The 22,769-nt window shown below is 56.1% G+C and overlaps 1 protein-coding gene across 3 annotated transcripts; it reads left to right on the top strand.

Moving 5' to 3' along the window:
* The first annotated feature begins 1,821 nt into the window (after nt 1-1,821).
* On the top strand, nt 1,822-22,110 carry CDC42EP4 (CDC42 effector protein 4). 3 transcript variants are annotated; one of them, XM_045814127.2, is made up of 2 exons: nt 1,822-2,298; nt 19,771-22,110. In XM_045814127.2, the coding sequence occupies exon 2, from the start codon at nt 19,868-19,870 to the stop codon at nt 20,912-20,914; it is 1,047 nt and encodes a 348-aa protein (XP_045670083.2). In that variant the 5' UTR covers nt 1,822-2,298; nt 19,771-19,867; the 3' UTR covers nt 20,915-22,110. The 3 variants fall into 3 exon arrangements, with proteins under 3 accessions (XP_045670083.2, XP_045670084.2, XP_087710280.1); XM_045814128.2 differs by lacking the exon at nt 1,822-2,298 and adding an exon at nt 2,333-3,297; XM_087854154.1 differs by lacking the exon at nt 1,822-2,298 and adding an exon at nt 13,025-16,635.
* The last annotated feature ends 659 nt before the right edge of the window (nt 22,111-22,769 follow it).

Raw genomic sequence — 22,769 nt, forward strand, 5'->3', positions numbered from 1 at the left:
TGGACCACCTTGGCTAACCTCAGTGGGGGGGAAATGGTGAGGGGACTCAGGATAGAGATGGGAAGCCAGAGGTCAGGTCCCTCCAGAAAGTAAAATGACCTGCCCAGAGTCATAGTTTAGGGCAAACCTGACTAAGGAACTAACCAGAGTGGCCTCTCTACACGGAAGTGGGATTAGCCGACCTAATGTAATGGACCCTCTTAAAGCTGGGACAAAATAACACGAACTGAGGTGCCCAGAACCCGGTGTTAACCAGGCAGGGAGGTGCGTGTTTGGGATGGGTGAGCGCCTTGGGAGGCAGGGGGTGGGCAGGCCCATGCAGTTTGAGGATCACGTAAGCCCAAGCCCTCAGGGCAGGTCCCAGCAGCTACAACAGGCAGAGACACACGCTCAGGCCTAAAAGCTTACAGGTCAAGTTACAGCAAAGGTGCAGTTAAGACCTCAAATCCCTCTCCGAAGTCAGGGGCTTAGAGCTTGCCAGAAATTTCAAGGTAGCTATTCAAGCTTCAATTTTGTTAACTTCCTCCGATGATCAGTAGACAGCTCTGGTCTGAAAGGTTGGAGCAAAACTTAGCCTCCGTAGGTACTCAGGAGGCAGACGCCCCTAGAAATTCACAGGCCCGGGATCCCAAACATCAGGGACAAGTAACGCTATCTTTCAAACAAGCCTCCCCACCAGGGTCCTAGCAGTACAGTGGGGACCACTGTCTAGTGGCACCTACTGAGCTCCGTGGGGGGGACAGCCTACATCCTCTGTGGACATCCTGAAGGCAGGGCTGGGTTTTACACATCTTTGTCCCAAAGGCAAACCACCAGGAACGGCCAATGTTTGAGGAAGGAGCCTCCCTGCATAACACTGCATTCGGATAAGGAGCCGCAGAATTACAAAGGGGTGAGGACTTCGTCCTGGAGGTCTGCTTAATTGCTGTGTAATCTAACTGGGAAGGCCAAACCCCAGACACAGGTAAAAAGGAGAACAAATTGCTGAACAGCGGGCCCTAAAAGACAAAATAATGCGCTAAAAATCGAGGGAAGGAAGGGGCGGGGGCGGTGCCCCAGCGAATCAGGTGAGTTTTCTCCCGACAGGTAAGACTGAGCTGTGGTTTCAGGACTGTCACGGGTAGCAGCAATAAGGGGTAAATAAGCAGCAGTCAGCGCGTCACCGGAGCCTGATGTCCTCAGGGCTTGGAGCCTTGGCGATCTGAGGCCCTGCCCGCCTTTGGTAAAACACCAGCCCAAAGGGTCCCACCGAAGGATCCCACAGAAAGCCACGTGGGTTGGGGAGGGGCAGGAGTCCGGAGGCCGCACACCACCTCCGCCTGACTTGCTTTATTTTTTATTTTTACTTTTTTCTAAAAATTGTTTTTAAAAGTTGTTTTTAAGTAATCTTTACACCCAAGGTGGGGCTCAGACTTAACAACCCCGAGATCAAGAGTCGCATGCCCCCTCCCCAGGCCTGACTTGCTCTAAAATCCAAGGAAGCTGCCAACAGCAAGGGAACTGCCACTGTGTGCCCCGTCCGCTTTCCTGGGGAGGACCTCCCCACTGGCCTTTATTACTTTGATAATAATCATTTACAAATGGGAGCTCTTACTCGATAAATCGAGCCCAAGGCCTGCTCCTCTGGGACTCAAGAGTTCATCGTCTTAGAGGTTCACTCGGAGCAGAACTTAGTCTCCGCGGATACTCCGGAGGCCAAGGACTCAGTCCTCCTCCGGAAAGCTGGCCGATCAAAGCCAGGTCACCCCGCCCAAACCCCTTCTTACAGCCGCTCCGGGGCTGGCCTCGAGCCGGCACCTCCCCGCCCCTCTGGTTTCCAGTAAGAGTCCGGGACGGAATCCACGGCCCTGGCGGCGCAGCCCCCCGGGCTCTCCTCTCCCGTCGGTGCCGGGCCGGGAGGGAGGGCGGGGGGTACCGGTTCCTGGCCACCGCCGGGGCTCCCCCGGGACCCCACCGGCCCGGCTCCCGGCCGCCCTCCCCGCCCGGGCCGCCGCACATGGAGCTCCGACAGTCCCACACTGGCAGATTTGAACCGAGGAGGCCGAGCGGCCGGGCGGGGGTTCGCAGCCGCCATTGGCTGCGGCAGCGCCGTGACTTCAGTGCGGACGGCGCGGGAGGGAGGGCGCGGGAGGAGCCTGGAAGGGGAGTGTCCGGGAGGCTCGCCGCCCAGAAAGCCCGAGAGCCAGAGGGAAACCGACGCCGGCGCTGACATGGGCCTCTGGCTCCCGTGCCGGTCGGAGCCCACGGAGGGGACATCGCAGCTTCGCCGGTGCGGCGCTCGCGTCTCTCAGGACCCAGGTAGGCGACAGCCGCCTGCGCCCTGCGAGGCCTGGGTGGGCTCGAGGCCCCCAGAGGGGCGGAGAGGATGGGAAACGCCTCGAGAGGGGACCGAGGGGCGGGGAGGAGGGCTCAGAGACCCCCACTCCTGCGCCCGCCCCCGGGTGGAAGGGCTGGGCCGGGGCGCGTGCGGGGCGGCCCGGGTGCTTGGGATCCGGAGTCGCGCACCCCGTGTCCGAGCCGGTCGGACTTTGGGGAGGAGGGGCGGCCGAGAGCCGGGGAAGCCGCGCTCCGCCTAGATTTCCTCTCCCCAGACGGGATTCGGCGTCCCGCCCAGGGCGCTGCTGGGGCGGGTGGCACGGGGGTCCCCGGTTAAAGGTCCGCCCGCTGGCCGGGGAACGGGGTGTGCCCCAGGGCAGACAGGGGCACCACGATCGCGGCGAGCCGCCCGCCGTCTCCGCGAGGGGGGCGTGTGTGCGCACGGAGTTCTCCATGAATAAGAACCGAATTCTTCGCCTGTAGTGGCGGAGGCGTGCACACACGCGCTCGCTCTCGTACACACACTGCAGCACACGCCACCCAGTGTCACCGGGCCGCCGAGAAAAGGAGGAGCTGCCTGGAAGGGACCGGCCGAGGAAACAAATACTCCCCCCCACACCCCGCCAGGTTCCCGCCCCGCCCGCCGCCTCGAAAGACCTGGAGGCCGCGGCGGGAGAGGCCCGGGCGGGAGAGGCCGCGGCGCCTCCCGGCGGGGTGGGGCGCACCTGAGCGGGCGGCCCCGGGAGGGGGCTACGCGCGGGGTCTGCGCGCGGGGTGCGCCCGGGGCCAAGCGCTGCTGGCGTGGCCGGCGGCCGCGAGCGGTCGGGTTAATGATTTAATCACCCGCTTGGGGCGGTGGAGCTGCGGTCAGCCGTCTCTGGCTCCGCCCCCTCCCCGGAGCGCCCCCAGCCGGGGGTACAAAACTGCCCCTGTCCGCGATGCGCCCCCCCACTAGCTGCCCTGCGGGCTGGGCCGCAGCGGGTGAGTGCGGGACCCGGGGAGCCGGGCGGGAACCGGGAGCCGGGGCTGGAACGCTGTAGCTGGGCGGGCTTCCTGGGAGAGGACTGAGCCGGAGCAGTGTGTGCGCGCGCGCGCGCGCGCGCGCGCGTGTGTGTGTGTGTGTGTGTGTGTGGCTGGGGGAGGGGTGCTTTGCTAACTCAAACCAGATTCCTGGTGTTTCCCGTAGAGATACTGCAGCCCGGGCTTTGGAAGTTTTCTTTCTGTCCCTGGGAGAATGGAGGGGAAATACAGTGCTTTTGCTTTTCTTGTCACCCTTTGCAATCCGGCTGGCGCCCACGCCCTCAGCTGCGTCCACGACTCCTCTTTGCCTGCGTGTATCGGAGCAGTTGAATGGGGAAAGGGTCCCCGAGCCGCTGAAGCCTGCCGCTCCTCTCTAGAGGGTTTGTGGTGCTGGAGGGAGGGTCTCCCTCATCCTTACCCCCAGCAGCCATCTGGACCAGGGAAAGCTTTCCGCCTGCAGCCAGCGTAAACAATGAGGGGCCCGGGTGCAGGAGGGCCTCCTATAATGCAACTTCTTCGAACAGTCTGGGTTTCTAATAACTCCCCGCCGCCTCCGCCCCCTTTCTGAGGCCGGGGTGGAGGAGGGGACCACCAGCAGGATGGACTGAATTTTAAGAGAACAAAGAACAGGGCACAAAGGAAGGGGAAGCTGAGCTGTGGATTTCCCCCAGAAATGGGGAGTTCGCTGGACCAAGGCTGGGCCCATTCAGGCCTCTAGATGGCTCCAAGGCTCCCGGAGCAATAATGGGGCATCCTGGGGAGTCCTGGGACGATGCATCCCTGTGAGGTAGCTAGGACCCTGCCGCGAGTGGGGGGGTGCCATGTGGGCTCCAGTTTTCACCAGCTGCCGTGTGTGAGCTGCCCATGTGACTGACTGATCAGGGTGGTTTATCGCCACCGAATGTGGACTTCGCCCCTCTCGGCCTCAAGCACAGCTGCTGCTTCCCACAATGGGGGCTTCTGTGAACCGACCGGAGGTAACCCCATGGTTCTGGTCTTCCCAGGGGTCCTGCTGACCCACGCAGGGACTGGGAGCGGGCTGGTGTGGTAAAGTGAGGCTGTTCCCAAGAGGTGGCGGTTTGGGGTGAATCCAAGCCAGTCTGATGTCTCCCTGAGCTCACAGACCCCTGCTGGTTGACCAGCTAGTGTTCAGATTAAACTCCCTAGCTCGAGGTCTCCCCTTGGAACGTTCTTTCCCTTCTCTGGGGTTTCTGCCCTTTTCTCTCTTGACCCCTCTTTTTCTCTTCATGTCTCTCTTGCACACGCCCACCCACTGATGCTCATCCCAGTCTGGTGTGCGGACCCACATTGACTTCTGTCCTGCTGCCCTCACAGGACTGGAGCCCACGGAGTCCCAAGTGAAGGACAGTCTTATTTACAAAATGGGCTGGGTCCCCCACCCCCCACCCCGGGCAGATGATGACCAGGGAGAGGAATCTGGACCCTTCTTGACAAGTCAGGCACTTTCCCAGAAGGGCGCCAGATTGGCTCCGGTTCAAGGATTCCAACCCCCTCCACCTTTGGAGTGGCCGATTGATTTCTGTGGCCAGGACAGGCTGTGTGCCCAGGTGTGACAGGCAAGGTGTTTGATATTGGCCAGGCTCGCTTGGCTGCTTTCTCTTTCTCCCTCTGCCCCCTCCCCCACTCTCCTACCCAATCCTCCTTCCCTTCTCCGGTTTGGTGGGAGTGGACAACCAAGAGGACTGACTCCTGCTGGGGCAGCGTCTCCAGCTTCCTTCAGCTAGACTAGACAGCTGGAAGTTCCATAGGCTCAGAGGAGCTTGGCCCTAGGTGGGGCGGGAGGAGTCTGTCCCTTGGAGGAATGGGAGCTGGGTTGATGCCAGAGATAAGGCTTGGGGGTGGAGGGACGGGCCTTGCGCAATCTTGCCCTGGAAGCTGAGAGAGGGCTGACCCAAGCTTAGGTCTTCTGACCTATGTACTGGAGGCTTTTCCTCAACCTTGGGAAAAGGAACAAACCTTGGAGCCAGCTGGCAGAGTCCTGAAGGCCTGCTCTAGCGAAGACTTCTGGGGTGCCCAGGAGTGGATCGTGGCCCCGGGAGGGACTGGTGTGTGGCTGGATGTGGCCATCATCTGCTCGCCGTGCGTGGCGAAGGAAGTGGAAGCTGTTAGTTTCCCACATTCCCACTCAGCATGTCCTAGAAGCTCCTGTTTAAAATACGCTGCTTCTGGAGCCTTGGGCTCCCTTCCAGAAACGTACATCAGAGTCTCCCCCAGGCACTGCCAGCTAGCAGCTCGGGGCTCCATGCCAGGGTGGCAGGCGCTGGCATCCAGAACCCCCCCTTCTCCAGGAACAGGGGCACCGGAAGTCTCCACTCAGCCTCCCAGGCTGAGGAGGGGGCTCCCTTTTGGGGCCAGCAAGGGCTGACAGAGCTGGGGGGGGGCATCTGCAAGCAAGGCGGCAGTGCACGGGCGAGAAACATCCCTGAGCGTGTACTCGGGAACGGCCTCTTTTGCTCAGCCAGGTCCACTCTGGCCCCTTCTTCTGCCAGGTCTTCTGCCCTGGTCATGGGGGCGTGGTGCCGGGGCCAGCCTTCTGCTTCCCTGGGAGTCTCCAGGTTCTCCTGATGCGTGTGTCTCTGCCCTTCTTGCAGTGACTGAAGGTGGGCTGCAGACCCCAGCTTCAGATTGCCTTGGGGGACTGTGAAGCCAGGCTCCACCTGCATACCCTCCGTCATACTCTCAGGGGCCCACTCCCTGCAACCCCTCTTTATTCCTTACATTGTTGCCCTTGACCCCAGAGCATCAAAAGGGGATTAGGGCCCTTGACCCTGGATGAACACAAAAGGAGCCTTCTCTGGGCTACACTGCAGCTTCTTCACCTCCCTTGAGAATTGGATTAGGTCCAAAGAACCAGGCAGTGTTTTATCGGGGGTGGAGGGTGTGGAGGTTTCGCCCCTTACCTGTTGCTGGTAGCACCCAGAGCACCCCAGATTCCTGAGTTATCCAGCCCTCATCCTAGAGAGGAAGGGCAGGAGGCTCTTTTATCCCACCTTCACCTCATCCCCGCCGCCCACCATGTCAGGCTGAAATCAGAGTATAAGTCCTGTCTGAGAGAAGCCAGGCTCTTCCCTCCTGCATCACGAAAGATCAGGAAGGAGGAAGTCAGGCGGGCACAGCAATCAAGTCTCAGGTTGCTGGACCGGTGGCCGGTGGCAACTGCAGTCTGCCCCTGGGCCTCAGAAGCTTGGAGGACCCCTCCCCCAGCAACGCCTCATTCTGGGGACCCTCCAAGGACTAGAAAGGTCAGCCCTGGAGCCTTTTGGAGGGGGTATCGTCAGGTGACGCTGAGGTAGGTGACTCAGGTTAATCATGTGTCGTCCTGAACTTGGCCAGAGTGTCTGTCACTGGGGTGCTGGAATTTTCCTCCTCCCTCTCAGGTACAGACACGGGGTATCCGCTGAGAGCGAGAGAGAACACGTTACAGCACCTTCCTAGCACAGAGGCCAGCGCTCACCTGCTCGGTGCTGAGGGCTTGGCCTGTGTGAGCGTATTTAATCCTTGCCGGGAAGTACGCACCGTCACCCACGCGGCCAGGCCATGGGGCGTCTGGCTCGGGGTCCACGCTCTTCACCTCCGCGGCTCAGGCCCCGGCAAGGCCAAGACCCACTCGCCAGCCTGCTCTGGAGTAGGTCCCGATGGGCCGCCTCCCTCTGGAGAACCCGGAGCGTTCCCCACCCCGCGGCTGAGCGCTGTAGTCTCGGAGCAGGCAAGTGAGGCCAAACGGGGCCTGGCGGATCTGATTTCAGGGCCAACCACTCGCTTCCTGAAGTAGAAGCTCTGGGCCGGAGGGAGGAGCAAGAGGGCCGCTCCCAGGTGAGGGACACCTGCCCTGAGCTGGGGCCCAGGGGCCCCCTGCCAGGCACCTCTTCCTGTCTCCCAGCTCTTCCGTCTGTGATGGCCACCCACCCGGTGCTTGTGTCCGTGCTTCTGTCGGTCCGTCCGTCTGTCTGGTGGCAGGCTGGGGGAAACACGTCTCCAGGAAGGGCCCTGTAAACAAGCCGAGTTGCTGAATGCCCTTGAGTCACTACTCTTCATCTTGATTTCCCTTGTAGCTTCCTGTCACCCCCAGGGTCACGGGTCAGGCCTTCTCTTTCTTTCCAGGGCTGTTCCAACTCCCAGGTGGTGAGGCGGCTTTCTCCCTCCCCCTCCCACTGCCTTTGCCCCCTCCCTCTCCCTGGCCAGAGCACATTCTGGGATTAGGAGGGAGAGGGATACAGAGGTAAAGGGGAGGGAGTTGGTGGGGAGCGTGCGCGTTCCCAGCCCTGCCGGAGCAGGCTTCCCAGCAGGATGGGGCTTCTGGTGGCTCCTGTGGTCTGTGTTTCCCAGGATGGGAATGGAGTGGGGAATGGAGTGCCCACCCCAGAGATATTTTAACCTGAAATTCTGTGTAGAACTGTGTATCCTGGGGCACCAGGGTGGCTCAAATGGCGAAGTGTCTGCCTTTCGGCTCACGTCATGATCTCTTGGTCGTGGGATCAAGCCCCAGGTCCGTCGGCAGGCTCAGTGGGGAGTCTGCTTCACCCTCTCTGCCTCTCCCCCTGCTCGTGATCCTGCGCGCTCTCTCAAATGAATAAGTAAAAAAAAAAAAAAAAAAAAAAGAACTGTGTATCCTGTGGGTGTTTATGCATCTAGAATCTTCAGATCTCAGAGGCCAGGGCCCCAGTGTGGCTTCTGGCCCTCCGAGTGGAGGGGGGCAAAGCCCAGGGGTCAGAATCAGGCAGATCCTGAGACCCTTCTCTCAGCTCTGTCCCAAGCAAGTGTGTGTGGCTTGGTGACGCACTGCTGTCTCAGCCTCAGTCTTCTTACCTGCAAGATGGGAATGATGATACCTCAGTGGGATTGTGCGGGAGAAGACAGGATGGGGTTATTTCTTGTGTTTGTGTTTTGTTTTTTTTTAAGGCAGTTTAGTCGAGATAAAGCAGCTGTTTGGTGCTGAATAAAAGCTCAGGGAATGCAAGTTCCCTTTCTCATACTTCCGGTGACCTATGGTCCAGGAAGGGCCTGTCCACCTGAGATCCGCAGGTCGGGGCTAGGATATCCCTGCCCAGGCTGGGTTCCTAGGCACTGGCCCGAGAGCCGTCACAGCCCACCCTGAGAGTTGTTACTCCACAGTTCGCCTGATGACAAGTCACTGTTCGAGTGAGGTTGGACACCTGTTTCTATGTCTTCCAGCCGTTAAAGGGTAAATTAAGCTGTAGTGCATTTTCCTTACTGTGACTCAGCCTGGCTAAGTTACTGGCTTCATGTTCTTACAAACTGTACGAAGTATAAATTCTCTAAAATGAACAAGAATGTCTACAAATCCAGTGGTGAGTGTCAGCATTAGCAGAGATCCCTCTGGAACAGCACTGCCCATGCAATACCGTGCTAGCCACATCGGTAACCTTCCGTCCTCTGGTAGCCACATTTTAAAAACTAAAGACAGGTGACATCAATTTTAATATGTTTTCTTTAACATAGTACATATCTGAAAGATTGCCATTTCACCACATAGTCATAAAAAAATGAATGAGATGTGTTACATTATTTTATCATAGAGAGTCTTCAGAATCCAATGTGTATTTTGCTCCTGTAGCAAGGACATCCTCATTTTGGATGCTAAATTTCACAAACACTTACTCTGAATTTGAATCTCCTCAAGTTCAGAGTTGAAAGAGTAGATTCATATACTCAGGGATGTTTTAAACATAAGTTTTCCAAAAAACTGTCTCTAGCATCAGTTTTAAGTTTAAATATTTAAAATAAAATAAAGGATTGAGTCCCTTGGTGACATTTGCCACATTTCAAGCTCTCAGCAGCCCTGCGTGGGTCGTGGCTACTGTATCAAATACCGGAGGTTGAGAATATTACTGTCAAGTGCCAAGAACAGAGGTGCTTTGTGTCAGCAGTGTTGCTCGACATTATATTGGCAATTGTAGCAGATGTAATAAGATAAGAATAAGGAATGGAGGAGACAGAATTATTATTAGTTGCAGATGATGGGCTTGTCTACTTGCAAGGCCCAAAAGATTCAACCATAACAATTTGAGACAGTAAAGGTCGGTAGGGTAAACATTAAATATATAGAGATCAAGACTGTAGCTTCCTCATTTACCAGCTGTAACAGTCAGAAACTACAGCTATGGAAAAACGGGAGGAGGCAGAACCCAGTTAGAATAACAACCGGCCATAAAATGACCCAGAATAAACATGACCAGGACTGTGTAGGACTTGTAGGAAGAAAACCCACCGCATTTAATGGAGGGTATCCAGAAGACTTGAGTAAATGGCCTGAAGATTTGATGTGGAGATCCAGTCTATTCTTCCCAAATTAATTTCTTATTTCCTTTCAGTTCCAACATAATCCCACCAGGATTTCTTTTGGGACTGTTCTTAAAGTCCATCTGGAAGAGTATCAACATTAGAAAAAAACAAGAACATTTTAGAAGGAAAAAAGTTAAGTAGGGATATTACCCTACTAGATACTCACAACACGTTTTACAAAGTGGCTGTGTAGACCTGGTTTAGGAATCAACAGACCCATGAACACAAAGGGAAGTCTGGAAATAGATTCATGAGTGGGAGACAATCTGTATATAAAGAATTTTCCTATCCAATGAAGGTAACATCTCATGTCTTACCCACATTTTATAACAAGCCTATATGGAATCAGTAACTAACATTATTGTTACATTTCAGTTGTTTTTCTGTTCCAAGTAATCCACAATCTTCTTTCCTTTGTTGTGTTTTCTTCTAGTATTTTCCTCTATGAATAGTTGTTCATTATTACCTGGGAGCTTTAGAGGAAGTGAATATTTTCATACTCTTAGAAGTGGGGAAGGTCTTTGCTTCATATTGTGAAAGCCACAAACCATGAAACAGATTTGGCTACGTAAAAATTAATAAGCAGTCTGGAAAAGAAAAATCATCCCAGTGTAAACAGGTATATGATAAATTTGCAGAAATATTTGGAAACTATGCCGTTAAGTGTCTGCCTTCGGCTCAGGTCATGATCCCAGAGTCCTGGAATCAAGCCTCGCATCAGGCTCCCTGCTCATTGGGAAGCCTGCTTCTCCCTCTCACACTCCCCTTGCTTGTGTTCCCTCACTCGCTATCTCTCTCTCTCTGTCAAATAAATAAAAATTTTTAAAAAATCTTAAAAAAAAATATTTGGAAACTATGATGGTAAAAAATGCATTTGCTTTAATATTTTAAAAAGTCCTACAAATCCATTGGAAAAGGTAAAGCTGCTTCCCCAGAAAAATGGGCAAAGGATTTCAACAAGTAATGCCCAAGAGAAAGGATACAGAAGCTAATGATACAGGTTTTAAATGCTTACCGTCCTTAATAATGAAAGAAGTACAAGTCACAAGTTTGCAAGGTTGCTGGTGACTGTTTATTGTTTCTAACTGAAGAAGGCGTAACACCTGGTACTGGACACCATCATCCTGTGCGGGTGGGACTGGAACTTGGTAGAACCTTCTGGAGAACAAGTTAACAGTAAGAAACAAAAGTTATTTAACTCACTCACATGTATCCTCCGGATTAAGGATTTGTGCCAGCTTAGGTAGGAAGGATTTTTTCTTACAGAGTTCAGGCAAAACGGAAACAACCTGGCATTCCTTAGTGGCCCGCTGGGTGTAAAATTTAGGAATTTAGTACTTAATTTCAAATTTATTAACATGTAAATATTTTCACTCAAATGTGAACAGTGGGTTACTTAATTATCTGCCTGCAGTGGAAGATTCTGCAAGATTCATATATCATTTCTATTTTTAAAAAGTAAGAAGAGATAGGTGAGATTACTGTATTGGCCCAATACATTCAAAATATTATATATATATATATATATTTATAATTTTTTTAAGTGGGGAGCAGGCAGGGACTGAGGGAGAGAGAGAATCCCAAGCAGATTCCACACCCAGCACAGAGCCCAACATGGGCCTCGATCCCACAACCCTGAGATCATGACCTGAGCCAAAATCAAGAGTCAGACTCTGAACCAACTGAAGCATCCAGGCGCCCCAAAATACTATCATCTTAACTTCTAATCAATAGCAAAATACAATGAGCTGTTTTACATTTTCTGTCTCATTCTAAATCTTTGAAGTCCTTTTGTATCTTTCACCCCTTAGCACATGTCGATTCGGACTCCCCACATTCCACGTGTAGCCACATAAGGCTGGTGCAGCCCCGTAAGACAGTATCGCTGTGAATCATTTAATAACCCGTAGAGGCAGCAGAAGGCGGAAGTCACAGAGAAGGCTTGGTGCAGAGTGTGGAGTGCACCCTGTGAGCCCTGCTCTGGTAAGAGCCTGGTGTCCTGATGGACTGGGCTGGGCTCACCCCACACCCTGCTTCCCCAGCAGGGATCCCCAGGGGAAGCAGGTATTGAAACAGGGCCTTGTTCACTTTCCTTTTCTTCCAGGAAGCAGGGAGTGTCCTCCAGGACATGGGATCTGCCCCATTGTGGCTGGGCAGTGGCACCCTTGGGTCAGTGAGCCTGGTTGGGAGGGGCAGGAAGGCAGGGGTGGTGGTGCAAGTGCAGGGCACCCAGCCTGGGTCGAGATTCTGGTCTTCCTTCTTGGCAGCTGGAACGACCACAGAATACAAGATGGGGCCTAGAGCCGGGCAGGCCTCGTGCTGAGCCCACTCCTAAACATGCAGGGGACGTCCTCCTTCTGGGTGGTCCTCCCCACCCCCCTCCTCTCCCCTCCCAGGGAGGCAGAACATGGGGAGGTTCCTCTGAGCAGGAAGTTGGAATGAGATCTTGAGAAAGGAAGAAGCCATTTGAGCCATCCCTAAAAGCAGATCTCTGATGGGAAGTCCGTCTGAGGGAGTCTTGGTTCCAAGGGTCTTCCAGAAGCAGCCTCCCCAATGCCATCCCGCCCCCATCTTCCGCGGGGACTTTACAGCTGGGGACATCTGAATGGGCCGGGAGGCATCACCTCATTCAGAAAACCATGTGTCCAGGGTCGGCCAGAAGTAGGCTCAAGTCACCATGAAGTAGCTGTGAGAGTGATCCGTGTGGGGTAAGGCTCGTGCCATCTGAGCCCCAGTTTCCCTTTCTGTAAAATGGGGGCAATCTCAGCACCCTCCTTGCAGGGAGAGGGGCGCGAGTTTCCCCTGTCCTAGCACAATGCCTGGCATGCGGCAGGCACCGGTAAATGACAGTATTGCTCTGTCTGCACACAAGACTTGATGGCTGGCTAATTGTGGGAGCACTGTGGTGCTGGTGGTCCTGCCGGACCCCGGGCTTTTTCTCTGCATCCTTGCAGCCACCAGAGGAGCTGAACTAGTCCTGTAGAAGGAGCAGAAGCAGAACCTTCACCTGCCCAGGGCATCTTGGATAGGATCCCACTGTGGGATCACCCATGTGGGAAGCTGGCCTCCAACTTGGAGCTTTAGTGGCACTGGAAATCGGCCAGTCTCCGGGGGACAGTGTGGAGGGGATGATGGTTATCTTTCTTCTCCTGCTCAGTTGAAAAGGCTCAGGCGTCAGGAAGCAGCTGCTGGGGAGCGAGTTCTTTCGGGGGAGTCCTAATCTCCGTGTCTCCCCTTGATTCCAGGTTGCTATAGATTGCCCACGTTCTCCTCCCACACGACTTAGAATCCAATGCAGGCGTCCAGCTTGGGGGGACAGAGAACAGACATCCATGGGCGGGGGGGGGGGTGCATATTGGCGCAGAGGGAGTGGAGCCAAGACCCAAGCTCAGGGCCTTGTACTGAACCTGAGAACCAGACCGGTCTAAGATGGTGTTGAAATTAACGTGTTTTCCTTAAGCTTTTGATGCTTGGGGATATTATTTATTATTATTACTGCTATTATGATTATTATTACTAAAACAGCATTACCACATTAAAGAAAACAAACAAAATGCCTGTGTCCTCTCGAGCCTGACGTAACTCCTTTAAGTCTTTATTTGTGTAGACTTGCGATCACTCCGTATAAAGAGCGTAAGCCCTGCCTGTTTTTTCCCCTCCCACGTGATGATGGCATTTGGTCACCAGTGGTGCATGTGGCAGCCTGGTCTCCGTAAGCCCCCACTTCTCGTGGCTGCATGTCAATCCGTTAACAGCCCCTCGTCCTCTCAACCCTTTCCTTATTCCTGGCTGTTAGGTGGATTCCAGCCTTTCGAGCTTACAAAGAAGGCTTCTGTGGATATCCGGGTGTGTGAGTTTTCCCCTGCTTCGACATCGTTCCATAGGGTAGGCTTCCCATTGGAGAAGTTGCTAAATCATACTCATTCTAAAGCCATTATTTACAGAAACCGCCATAGTGGCCGGTGCCCCAAGGCCACACTTTGGGTCGTGTGTGTCTATTTTAGTGGCTGGAGCCCTGGTGTGGGAACAAAGGCTTGGCTCCCACCCATGACCTCAGGCGAGTCCCTTGACGTGGTTTCCTCTCTGAGAGTGGTCACTCTGTCCCCAGGGATTTTAAGGAGCTACTTGACACAGAAACGCAAGTGGGACAGGATGGGTAATGGTGGTCATTCATGTGCCCATCCTAGGCTTTTTTTTTCCTTTTCCTTTTCCTTTTTTATTTTTTATTTATTTATTTATTTATTTTTGGTGGCTGCTCAGGCTCGGGTTATTTTAAGACCTCTCTTCTTAATGTCCGGGTGCAAACAGCACACTTTCAAATACGAGGGCTTTTGGCAGTGCCTGTGAAGGAAGTAAAAGATTGCAGAGAGGACAAAAGTCAGCTAAAACGACAGCACAGCCCCCGTAGAGGTTCCTCCCGCCGCGGGTAGCAATGTGGATCAAAGCGTCCAGGGCTTGCCCCCAGTCACGGCAGCCCCTGTCCCACGGCTGGAGCGAAGCTCTCCTCTGCCGTCCCTGGCACTTCTTATCTTTGCAGGGTAAGGCTGCCAAGTGTTCCAGAAAGCACTGAATCTTTCTCTGGCCACAAAAGCCAGAGCCCGTAACCTCTTCCGGAGGAGAGCAGCTCCCGGAGGGGAGCAGCCCGCGTTTCCCTGAGCTTCTTGGGCAAGCCCTTCTCCGTGTGGCTTCAGCGGGCAGACGCTGTGTAGCAGAGCGTCTCCCCTGTTTTGGTAAAGGGAAGCCGTTCCTGGTGGTGGGATGTTGCTTGCACCCCTGGGAGAAAGGTCCATAGCTCACCAGGTGAGACCTGCCGTTGGAGAAGGCCTGTGGGGTTTGGTGTGGGGCCTGGCAGGCCTGGAGTCCCCTCTGATTTTGCCCTGTCTTTCTTCCCCACTTCTGGGCCCTCAGCAGCTCCTGGTGTCCCTACCTCCAGAACATGCCCCGAATGTTTCTGTCCATCTCCTTAACCACATGCATCTCCTGGCCCCCATTCTCTTTGCCCGGAGCTCCTGCTTGCTCTCGTCCACCCCTGCAGCCCCAGCTGCCGTGGAAACCTCCAAATACACAGACTGGATAACTTCCCTGCTCAGGAACTGCTTGTTGGTTTCCTTTCGTACCTAGAAGGCCATCCGAACCTCCTACCTGGTCTTCAGGGAGGGCCTGTGGGACCTGGCTCCCTGCCCCTGGGCTTTCATTCTGTTCCTCAAACTCTGCCAGCCTCTTCCCACCTCTGGGTGTTTGCATGTGCTGTTCCCTCGCTGGATTGCGCTTGACCTGCCTGCTTCCTTCCCATCATCTGGTTCTTGGCTCACAGAGCCCCTTTCTTGGAGGGGCCTCCCCCTGTCCTGTAACACCCACACTGGCTCCCATTTCCCTGTTTTCCTCTTGACACCAAGGACTGCGAGAGACTGTCTTACCTGGGTGTATACGGCTCTGTTCCCCACACATCTGTATTCACACTACACATAGGCCCCAGAAGGCGGGGGGCCTATCCACCTTGTGATTCTCACTGCCCTGCTGTCTACGGGGCCTGAAGGAGTATGGGAAAACTGTGGGTATGCGGGAAGTCGATGAATGAATGAATGAGTAAATGAACACAGCCTCCTATAGCCATTCCCAGCCACGACTGAGGTCATCTTTTCACCCCATACCCCCTTCTGTTCAGCCACGTTGCTTGGGGCTGGCCCGGACCGGTGTTCGAACAGCTCGCGGAGCTGATGGAGGGCAGCTGCCCGTGGCAGTGGCGATGCAGTGGGTGTGGAAGCCTGTGTCCTCTGAAGCAGGGTGAGCTGCAGGTCAGCTGCAGAAGTGGGAGGCCTGCCCTGCTGCCCCAGGAGAGCTTCGTTCTCTCGCCTGCCTTGGTCGGGCTGCCAGCAACCAGCCACTGCCTGGGTGTTCGGGAGTGCATGTGTCCAGCCCGTCCTTCTGTCTGTCTAGTTGCTGCTGGACGGGCCGATCTGGGAGGCCCGTGCTGTGTGTACGGCATGCCAGGGAGGATGACTGAGGCATCCGGGCCAGGGCTCTCCTCTGGAGTCCAGGAACGGAGCTGAGCTGAGGGTGTGGTTGGGGGAAACCAACCAGGGGCCTGGCCTTTCAGGGAGGGCTCGCTGCGCCTGCCTTAAAGGAATGTTCTGTGGTTGGTGGGGTGAAGGGTAGAGGAGTCTAGTTCCATCAGCGGCTGGGGAGAGTGAGGGAGAGCCGTGAGTTCCTGCCCGGTTTTCCTTTGCCCTGCCAGGAAAGTGGGATATGGCTTCCGGGGTGGGGTGGGGAGCGGCTGCCCTGTCATGGGGCGGCCTATTTTAGCCGCTTCCCCAGAGCTGAGTCATTGTACTTAGCAACGCCCCCTGCCAAAGACACAGCTCTCTTTGGCAGGATCTCCTTCCTGGTGGGCTCTCTGGCCTCCTGACCAGCCCCCAGGACTGGCCCGGGCCACCTGCTGGTCCTTAATCTCAGTATTTCTCACCCCCGCATTGTTCTGTGCTCAAAGCTTAGGGTTCTCACCAGCCCTGAAGCCTGTCCCATCTGGTCTGAGCTCTAGGATTCCAGAGACCCAGACCTTGGCCGGGCTCCAGGACTCTGTGCTGGGCAGTGGGATGGGTAGGCGACTCCATACAAGCCCCAACTCTCTCAGGACTTTTTCATGCTGGGTATTGGAGATGGTTTGGTGTTTTATAAGCCAGGAAACCTCATTCCCACCCCCAGGGAGGGAGACCACAAGCAGCAGAGAGCATTGGCCTGACTTTCACTTTCTTTCTGGGGTGTAGGACCCAGCCAGTGCTGGGGTCCTGGGGGCTGTCCTGCGGATTTCCCTGCTGGCCTCTCTTACCTGTTCTCCTATTTTACCTGCCAGGAGAGAAGCAGGGGCTGATGGGATGATGGGATGCTCCTGTCCCGGAGTCATGATGGCCAGAGTACCAGGTCCCTGTGAGTGGGCACAGAGCTCTTCACCGGTTCTCCTGAGGCCCTGGCAGCCAGGTCTGTGGTTCCTCTTTCTCTCCTCCTTGAGGAGCACTTCAGATCGGGAAACCACGGTGCAGGATGGAAGTTGCTCACTGGGTCTGGGGATTCTTGCCGTTACGTTGAAACCCTTAACACAACTCTGGACGTCCATGTCGTTATGTTCCCACAATTCTAGCCCTTATGCCCCCTGTCCTGCCTCCCCTCCATTTTTTGGTTTACCTGGTAAATAGCATAAGCTTTAGTTTCATAGCTGCATTCTCAACCCGGGGCAGTTTTGCACTCCCACTTCCCCCTGCAGGGGACATTTGGCAAGCCTGGAGACGCTGGAGACATTTGAGGAAGCAGCCAGGCTCCTCCTTTTTCTGGACTTTTCTGGCTCGGAAGCAGGGAGGGGGGTTCCAAGAGTCATAGGAGCTGATGAGGGATGCTACCCGCCAAAGGCCAGAGAAAGGTCTGGAGCGGAGTACAGAGAGCACTGGACTGGCAGACCAGCTTCTCGCCCAGATCTGCCCTTTGGGGCACAAACTTGGATAAGTCACTTTGCTTCAGTACACCTGTTTTCTGGGGCTACCCTTCCCTCCCAGCTCTTTGAGATCCCGGGACTCTGTGACTAGAGGCAAGAGCTGGACCAGGCTGGTTGAAGACATGAGCCCTTTCCATTCTTGCCTGGTGTTAGGGATTCCCTAATACCAAGGTGTCGTTAGAAACCTGGTTTGGTTTCCTTCTGTTCTTAACCTGCCTGAGGCCAACTACAGAGTCCCTTTCTCTTTTTTAGCCAAAGAGAGTTTTCCCCCAAAGGTTGGCCTGAGAGTCCATGGCTAGTCCAGAGGGTCACATATGGTGACCCTTTTGTGAGCAGTGGTGAGGAGATGACCCTGAGGCCAGTACTTTCCATGAGTGTAGTTTAAGAGTCAGCAAAATATGGCCCACAGGCCAAAGCTGGCCCGCAACTCGTTTTTATGTATAAAGTTTTATTGGAACACAGCCATACCCTTTGTTTACATACACTCTGTTGCTGCTTTCCTATTATAAAATGGTATCTTCCACGAAGCCAAAAATCTTGAGTCTCTGGCCCTTTATAGAAAACGTTGGCCAGTTGGTCTAGCTGATGCCTGTCTGATTGTTCAGAGGTTAGATCCCAGGATGTGGGCCAGAGGGAGGGTTCGGGTTAGGGGTAGGGAAAGCTAACTCGCCTGAGGGTTTGGTGGGGAGAAGGAGGAACATGAGGAGGGAGAGCTGACTGGCTTTAGTGGGTCATCTCAAGGCCATCCAGGAGAGTCCTTCCCTGGCTCTGAGCCCAGCCTAGGTCACCTATGTGGCAGGTCTGCCCCGGTGCCTGGCTCCCACCGTATGTCCAGTAGGACTTTGTTTGCCGGAGTGACAAGCGTAGGACGGCCTGGGGCTGGCACGGGGTGGGTAGGGGTGACACTTGCTGGTGGGGGAGCCATCAGACTGGGCGTCAGACTGGACAAGGAGTGAGAGCACTGGGGCGGGGGTGGGGCATGGTTGGAGGACACAGAGGTCGGGCCAGGAACCTGGGAGCGGTCTATGGGCTGAAGTGAAGCCAGCAGTACCAATGGGCCTGGAGGGCAGGATGGAGGTGTTGCCATTCGGCGGGTCTGCTGGACGGGCTTCAGTAGTGAGCAGGCCCCTCAGAACCCCTTCTGGAAGCTCAGAGTCCGTGGGCAGATTACAGCCCCGTGGGTGGGAATAGAATGAGGGAGTGGTGCCTGCAGGAGGGGGGACATCCAGAGTGCTGGGATGCCACAGGAGAGGTGGCTGAGAGGGCGTTTCCCAGGAGTGACGTCTCCGCTGAACCCTGAAGGCCGGTGGGTGAGCAGGGTATTCGAGCAGGGACCTGCATGTGTCCAGCCTGGAGTCCAGGAGGCAGATGCTCGGGCTGGGGCAGAGAGCAGAGGTAGGGGGCCGCAGGGAATGGCATTGAGGAGGGAGGGAGCGGGGATTGGTTGCCAGATCCAGGGGTCTGTGCTGGGGATTCCTGCACGGGTTTTATTTTAGATAAAAGGTGACGAATGGCCTGGAGAGGGACAGAGGGGTGAAAACGGGGATCTGCCGGACTGGTGTCGGGCCAGGTGGGATGTAGTGGCTAGCGGGGCAGCCTTGGGGGTGCGGAAGAAACCAGCGGAGTACCCACGGGTTGCAGTTTGTAGTGGGAAGGGTGGGCCTGCCGTGAAGGTAGAGTTGAGAGCTGTTGGCAAGACTGGTGGCCAACACCAGGTCTCCCTACCCTGCTCAGCCCAGCACTACTGGGTTTAACATTTGGGGCAGGTCCCTCCGGAGGGGAAGGGGACAGTTTGGCTCCAACATGGTACCTCAAGCTTTCAGATAACCCAGGCTCTCCTGGGGTTCCTTCTGCTGATCTTCTGGTTAATCGCTGCCCCCCCAACCCAGGTCTGCAGATCTTGGGGGCCAGACCATCTAGTCCCTGCCCTCCCATACCCCTAAGTCAGGAGGCAGTTCTCTTCATCCCCAAGAGGCACCCAGTGAGTCTTCGGCAAAGAGCTTGGCCCCACGGTGGAGAGGTCGCAGGCGGCGTCCTCACTTATGGGACACCCAGCAAGGATTGGAAGCCTGGGGAGCTGGTTCTGTGGGTCCCGGCAGCCCCACCCCAGTTCTGATTCAGAAAGGGAGCCTGGCCGCTCACTTCTGTGGAGGTGCGGGGCAGCGTCTCTCTGGGGCCCGTCCTGTTGGCTCCCTCCTCTGGGGACCGTGACTCAGCTTGAGGTGTCCACTGACCGCAGGGGTTGAGGTCAGACAGCAGGAAGAACTTACAGCATGTGTCCAGCCCCGGGCTGCCGCGTGCACTCGCCCGTGTACTTCCACATCCCTCAGTGCGGTCACGTTTGCTCTGGCGGCTTCCCGGATGGGGAGAGACGTTGTCGTCCCCCCGGGTTCAGGGAGAGCAAGTCTGTGGCTACCCGAACATCCGGATTTGTGAAAAGCGCTCCTGTACCCCCAGTGCCGGTGTGTGAAGAGAGAGGCAGGGTTACGATGCCAATTGCCGGCATATTTCACGGAAGTTCATTTTGGTGGGAGAGCTGAGGGTCGAGTAGCGGCCCCTTGGCCGGTGGGCTTCGGTGCTGTGCGGCCAGTCCGGTTAACCCGTAGCCTGCTGTTCTCTTCTTGCAGCCCTATGATCTCCTCCTTGTCACCCCCTCCACCTGCCAGACTTCAGATCTGACCCCTGACCCACCTGCCGCCCTCGGGAGGCCCGCCCCCCCGCAAGATGCCTATCCTCAAGCAGCTGGTGTCCAGCTCCGTGCACTCCAAGCGCCGCTCCCGCGTGGACCTCACGGCCGAGATGATCAGCGCCCCACTGGGCGACTTCCGGCACACCATGCACGTGGGCCGGGCGGGGGACGCCTTTGGGGACACCTCCTTCCTCAACAGCAAGGCCGGCGAGCTGGACGGTGAGTCCCTGGATGAGCAGGCCTCCTCCTCGTCCTCCAAACGCAGCCTCCTGTCCCGGAAGTTCCGGGGCAGCAAGCGGTCGCAGTCGGTGACGAGGGGGGACCGGGAGCAGAGGGACATGCTGGGCTCCCTGCGGGACTCGGCTCTGTTCGTCAAGAACGCCATGTCCCTGCCCCAGCTGAACGAGAAGGAAGCGGCCGAGAAGGGCTCTGGCAAGCTGCCCAAGAGCCTGTCGTCCAGCCCCGTGAAGAAGGCGAGCTCCGGGGAGGGCGGCCAGGAGGCGGCGGCTGAAGGGGAGCTTGGGCCCCGGCGGAACGGGGCCGCCGCCCCCCACTCCCCGGACCCCCTCCTGGATGAGCAGGCCTTCGGGGACCTGACGGAGCTGCCCGTGGTGCCCAAGGCCGGCTTGGGGCTCAAGCACGCCGAGTCCATCATGTCCTTCCACATTGACCTGGGGCCGTCCATGCTGGGCGATGTCCTCAGCATCATGGACAAGGAGGAGTGGGAACCCGAGGAGGAGGATGGCGGTTACCATGACGACGGGGACGCCGCACGCAGCGCCTTGCAGGCTCCCCTGGCGGCTGCCGCGGCCCCTCCGCAGGCCAGGCTGGAGGGCGCCGTTGGCCCAGACCTGCCCCAGGACGAGGGGTGGGCGGCGGCCCCCAGCCCCGGCTCAGCCCGCAGCGAGGGCAGCCACACCACGCGGGACAGCAGCTCCCTGTCCAGCTGCACCTCGGGAGTCCTGGACGAGCGCAGCCCGGCCTCCCGGGGCCCCGACAGGGCCCGGGCCCCGCCGTCCCGGCAGCCCGACAAGGAGTTCTCCTTCATGGACGAGGAGGAGGATGAGGAGATCCGAGTGTGAGGGGCTCCCGGCGCGGGGCTCCGTCTCCCCCCTGCCCCCAGGCCACCACCCCCTTCCCTGTCCAGTCCCATGCAGGGCAGCCAAGAGCCCGGCTTCGGACACAGACCCTGGACCTCCCGGACGAGAGGCGCTGGCGGGGGGCACAGGGAGATGGCGGGGGCTGCATGGTGCACCCAGCCCTCCTGAGCGCTGTGGGACAGGTGGGTGCTTGCGGCAGGAACCCGCTGTCCCTTTCCTCACCCTGGCCTCAGAAGGATGTCAGATGTCGGCCAAGTTCCTGCCTCCTGCAGCCGCAGCAGATCAGCCTGGGGGCAGCCAGGGGCCATGGCTAAGGACGCTTGGCGCACCTTTCCTCTCCTGGTCTTTCTGCTGTGACTGTGTGGCAGGAGGAGGGGTGGTCACAGCCCTGGCCCTCCGTCCCTCATCCCCGGCTCCTGCACCACAAGCGTGGAGCCCCTTGGAGCTAAGCCGGACCAGATGTGTGCACTAAACGCAGCCCCTTCCAGGGGAAGAGAACAGAATGGGGAACGAAAGGAGGCCCCAGGCTTCTTGAATTTTCTAGAAGGGGCTCTTCCAGGATGACACTAGCAACAGGCTGGGCACTTGCTCGGTCCCTATTGATTTGTTTGTTGTTCTTGTCAAGTTTAAATCCTTCCAGAGCGGTATCTGAAACAGTGTGAGTAGGTCTGCCGCCAGAAGGAAAATCAGATCCTTTTAGAAAACCTTTATACTAAGTGCTTCCAAACTTTATTTAGAACCGTATGGGGTGGGTGTCTGTGCGTGTCTGTCCCTCCTCCCACCCCATAGCTGTTAACAATTGAAGGCAGCCAGTGTAGAAAATTTCTGGAAAAGGATTTTTTAAAAAATAATATATCATTCCTATGGAGGGATTAAAGCTTTTTTGACTGGATTACTCCCCCCATACACACACACACACACACACACACACACACACACACACACACACACACACACAACTTCCTCTTCCTTGAGGCCTCCGCACCAGCAGAACCCCCTCCCCCACTTCTGAGGGCCCTGAGGGTATAGGGTTGCCAGATTTAGCAACAGACAAAACTAGAATGCAGAGATAAATTAGAATATTGGGCATACAAAGGATAATTTTTTAGTGTAAGTATGCCCCTGGGCCATGTTTGAAACATACTTATGCTAAAAAAAAAAAAAAGAAAAGAAAAGATTGGTTCTTCTGAATTCATATTTCACTCTGGTCCTTATAACCCTGCCCTAGGGGATTGAGTGGGGGCTTGGGTGTGTGGCCCAGGGTTGAGGGATGATGACTTTCCTGCCCTGGGAACAAGCCAACCCACCTTCTGTCCCCTTGTCGCCAGTGTGGGGAGGGGACAGACAGAGGCCGGCAGGGGCCGCTGCTCTGGTCTCCCGTGCTTTGTCAGATCCCTATCTGGACGCTAACCTAGTTCCCGATTCCGGTGCCCCGTCGGTGCTGTCTCCAGTAGCGTGGCTCCCACTAGGGGAGGAATCACATGGGGCTGTGCAGCCCCCGCCAGCAAAACCCATCCAGACCCAGTGGTCAGTTCCAGATTCTAAACTGTGTATTTTTTTCATGGTATTGTTAAAACAGTGAGGAAACATTAAAAAAAAAAAAAAAAGGCCTAATGCACGCTGGGTGTCTGTCTCTGCTTCTGGGGAGAGCTGTTTCAGGATGTGGGTGGGTAGGGGTGAGGGTGCAGATGGGGGGGCATCTGGGGGGCTGCCTGTGCTCCTGTGGCATTCGGGGCCTGAGGTGGCTTCCCTCCCTGTCCCTTTGGAGCCTCTGGAGGGACAGGGTTCATTGCCCATGTGCCTGGGCAGGCCTTCAGGGCTCTGGGGTCGTGGTGCC

This window comes from Ursus americanus, chromosome 23 (genome assembly GCF_024610735.1).
Source record: "Ursus americanus isolate L20-20 chromosome 23, mUrsAme1.1.p, whole genome shotgun sequence".
In the NCBI taxonomy this organism is placed as follows: domain Eukaryota; kingdom Metazoa; phylum Chordata; class Mammalia; order Carnivora; family Ursidae; genus Ursus; species Ursus americanus.

Bases quoted from the DNA above. Each gene is read 5' to 3' on its own strand.
- CDC42EP4 (XM_045814127.2), top strand. From the start codon at position 19,868: ATGCCTATCCTCAAGCAGCTGGTGTCCAGCTCCGTGCACTCCAAGCGC.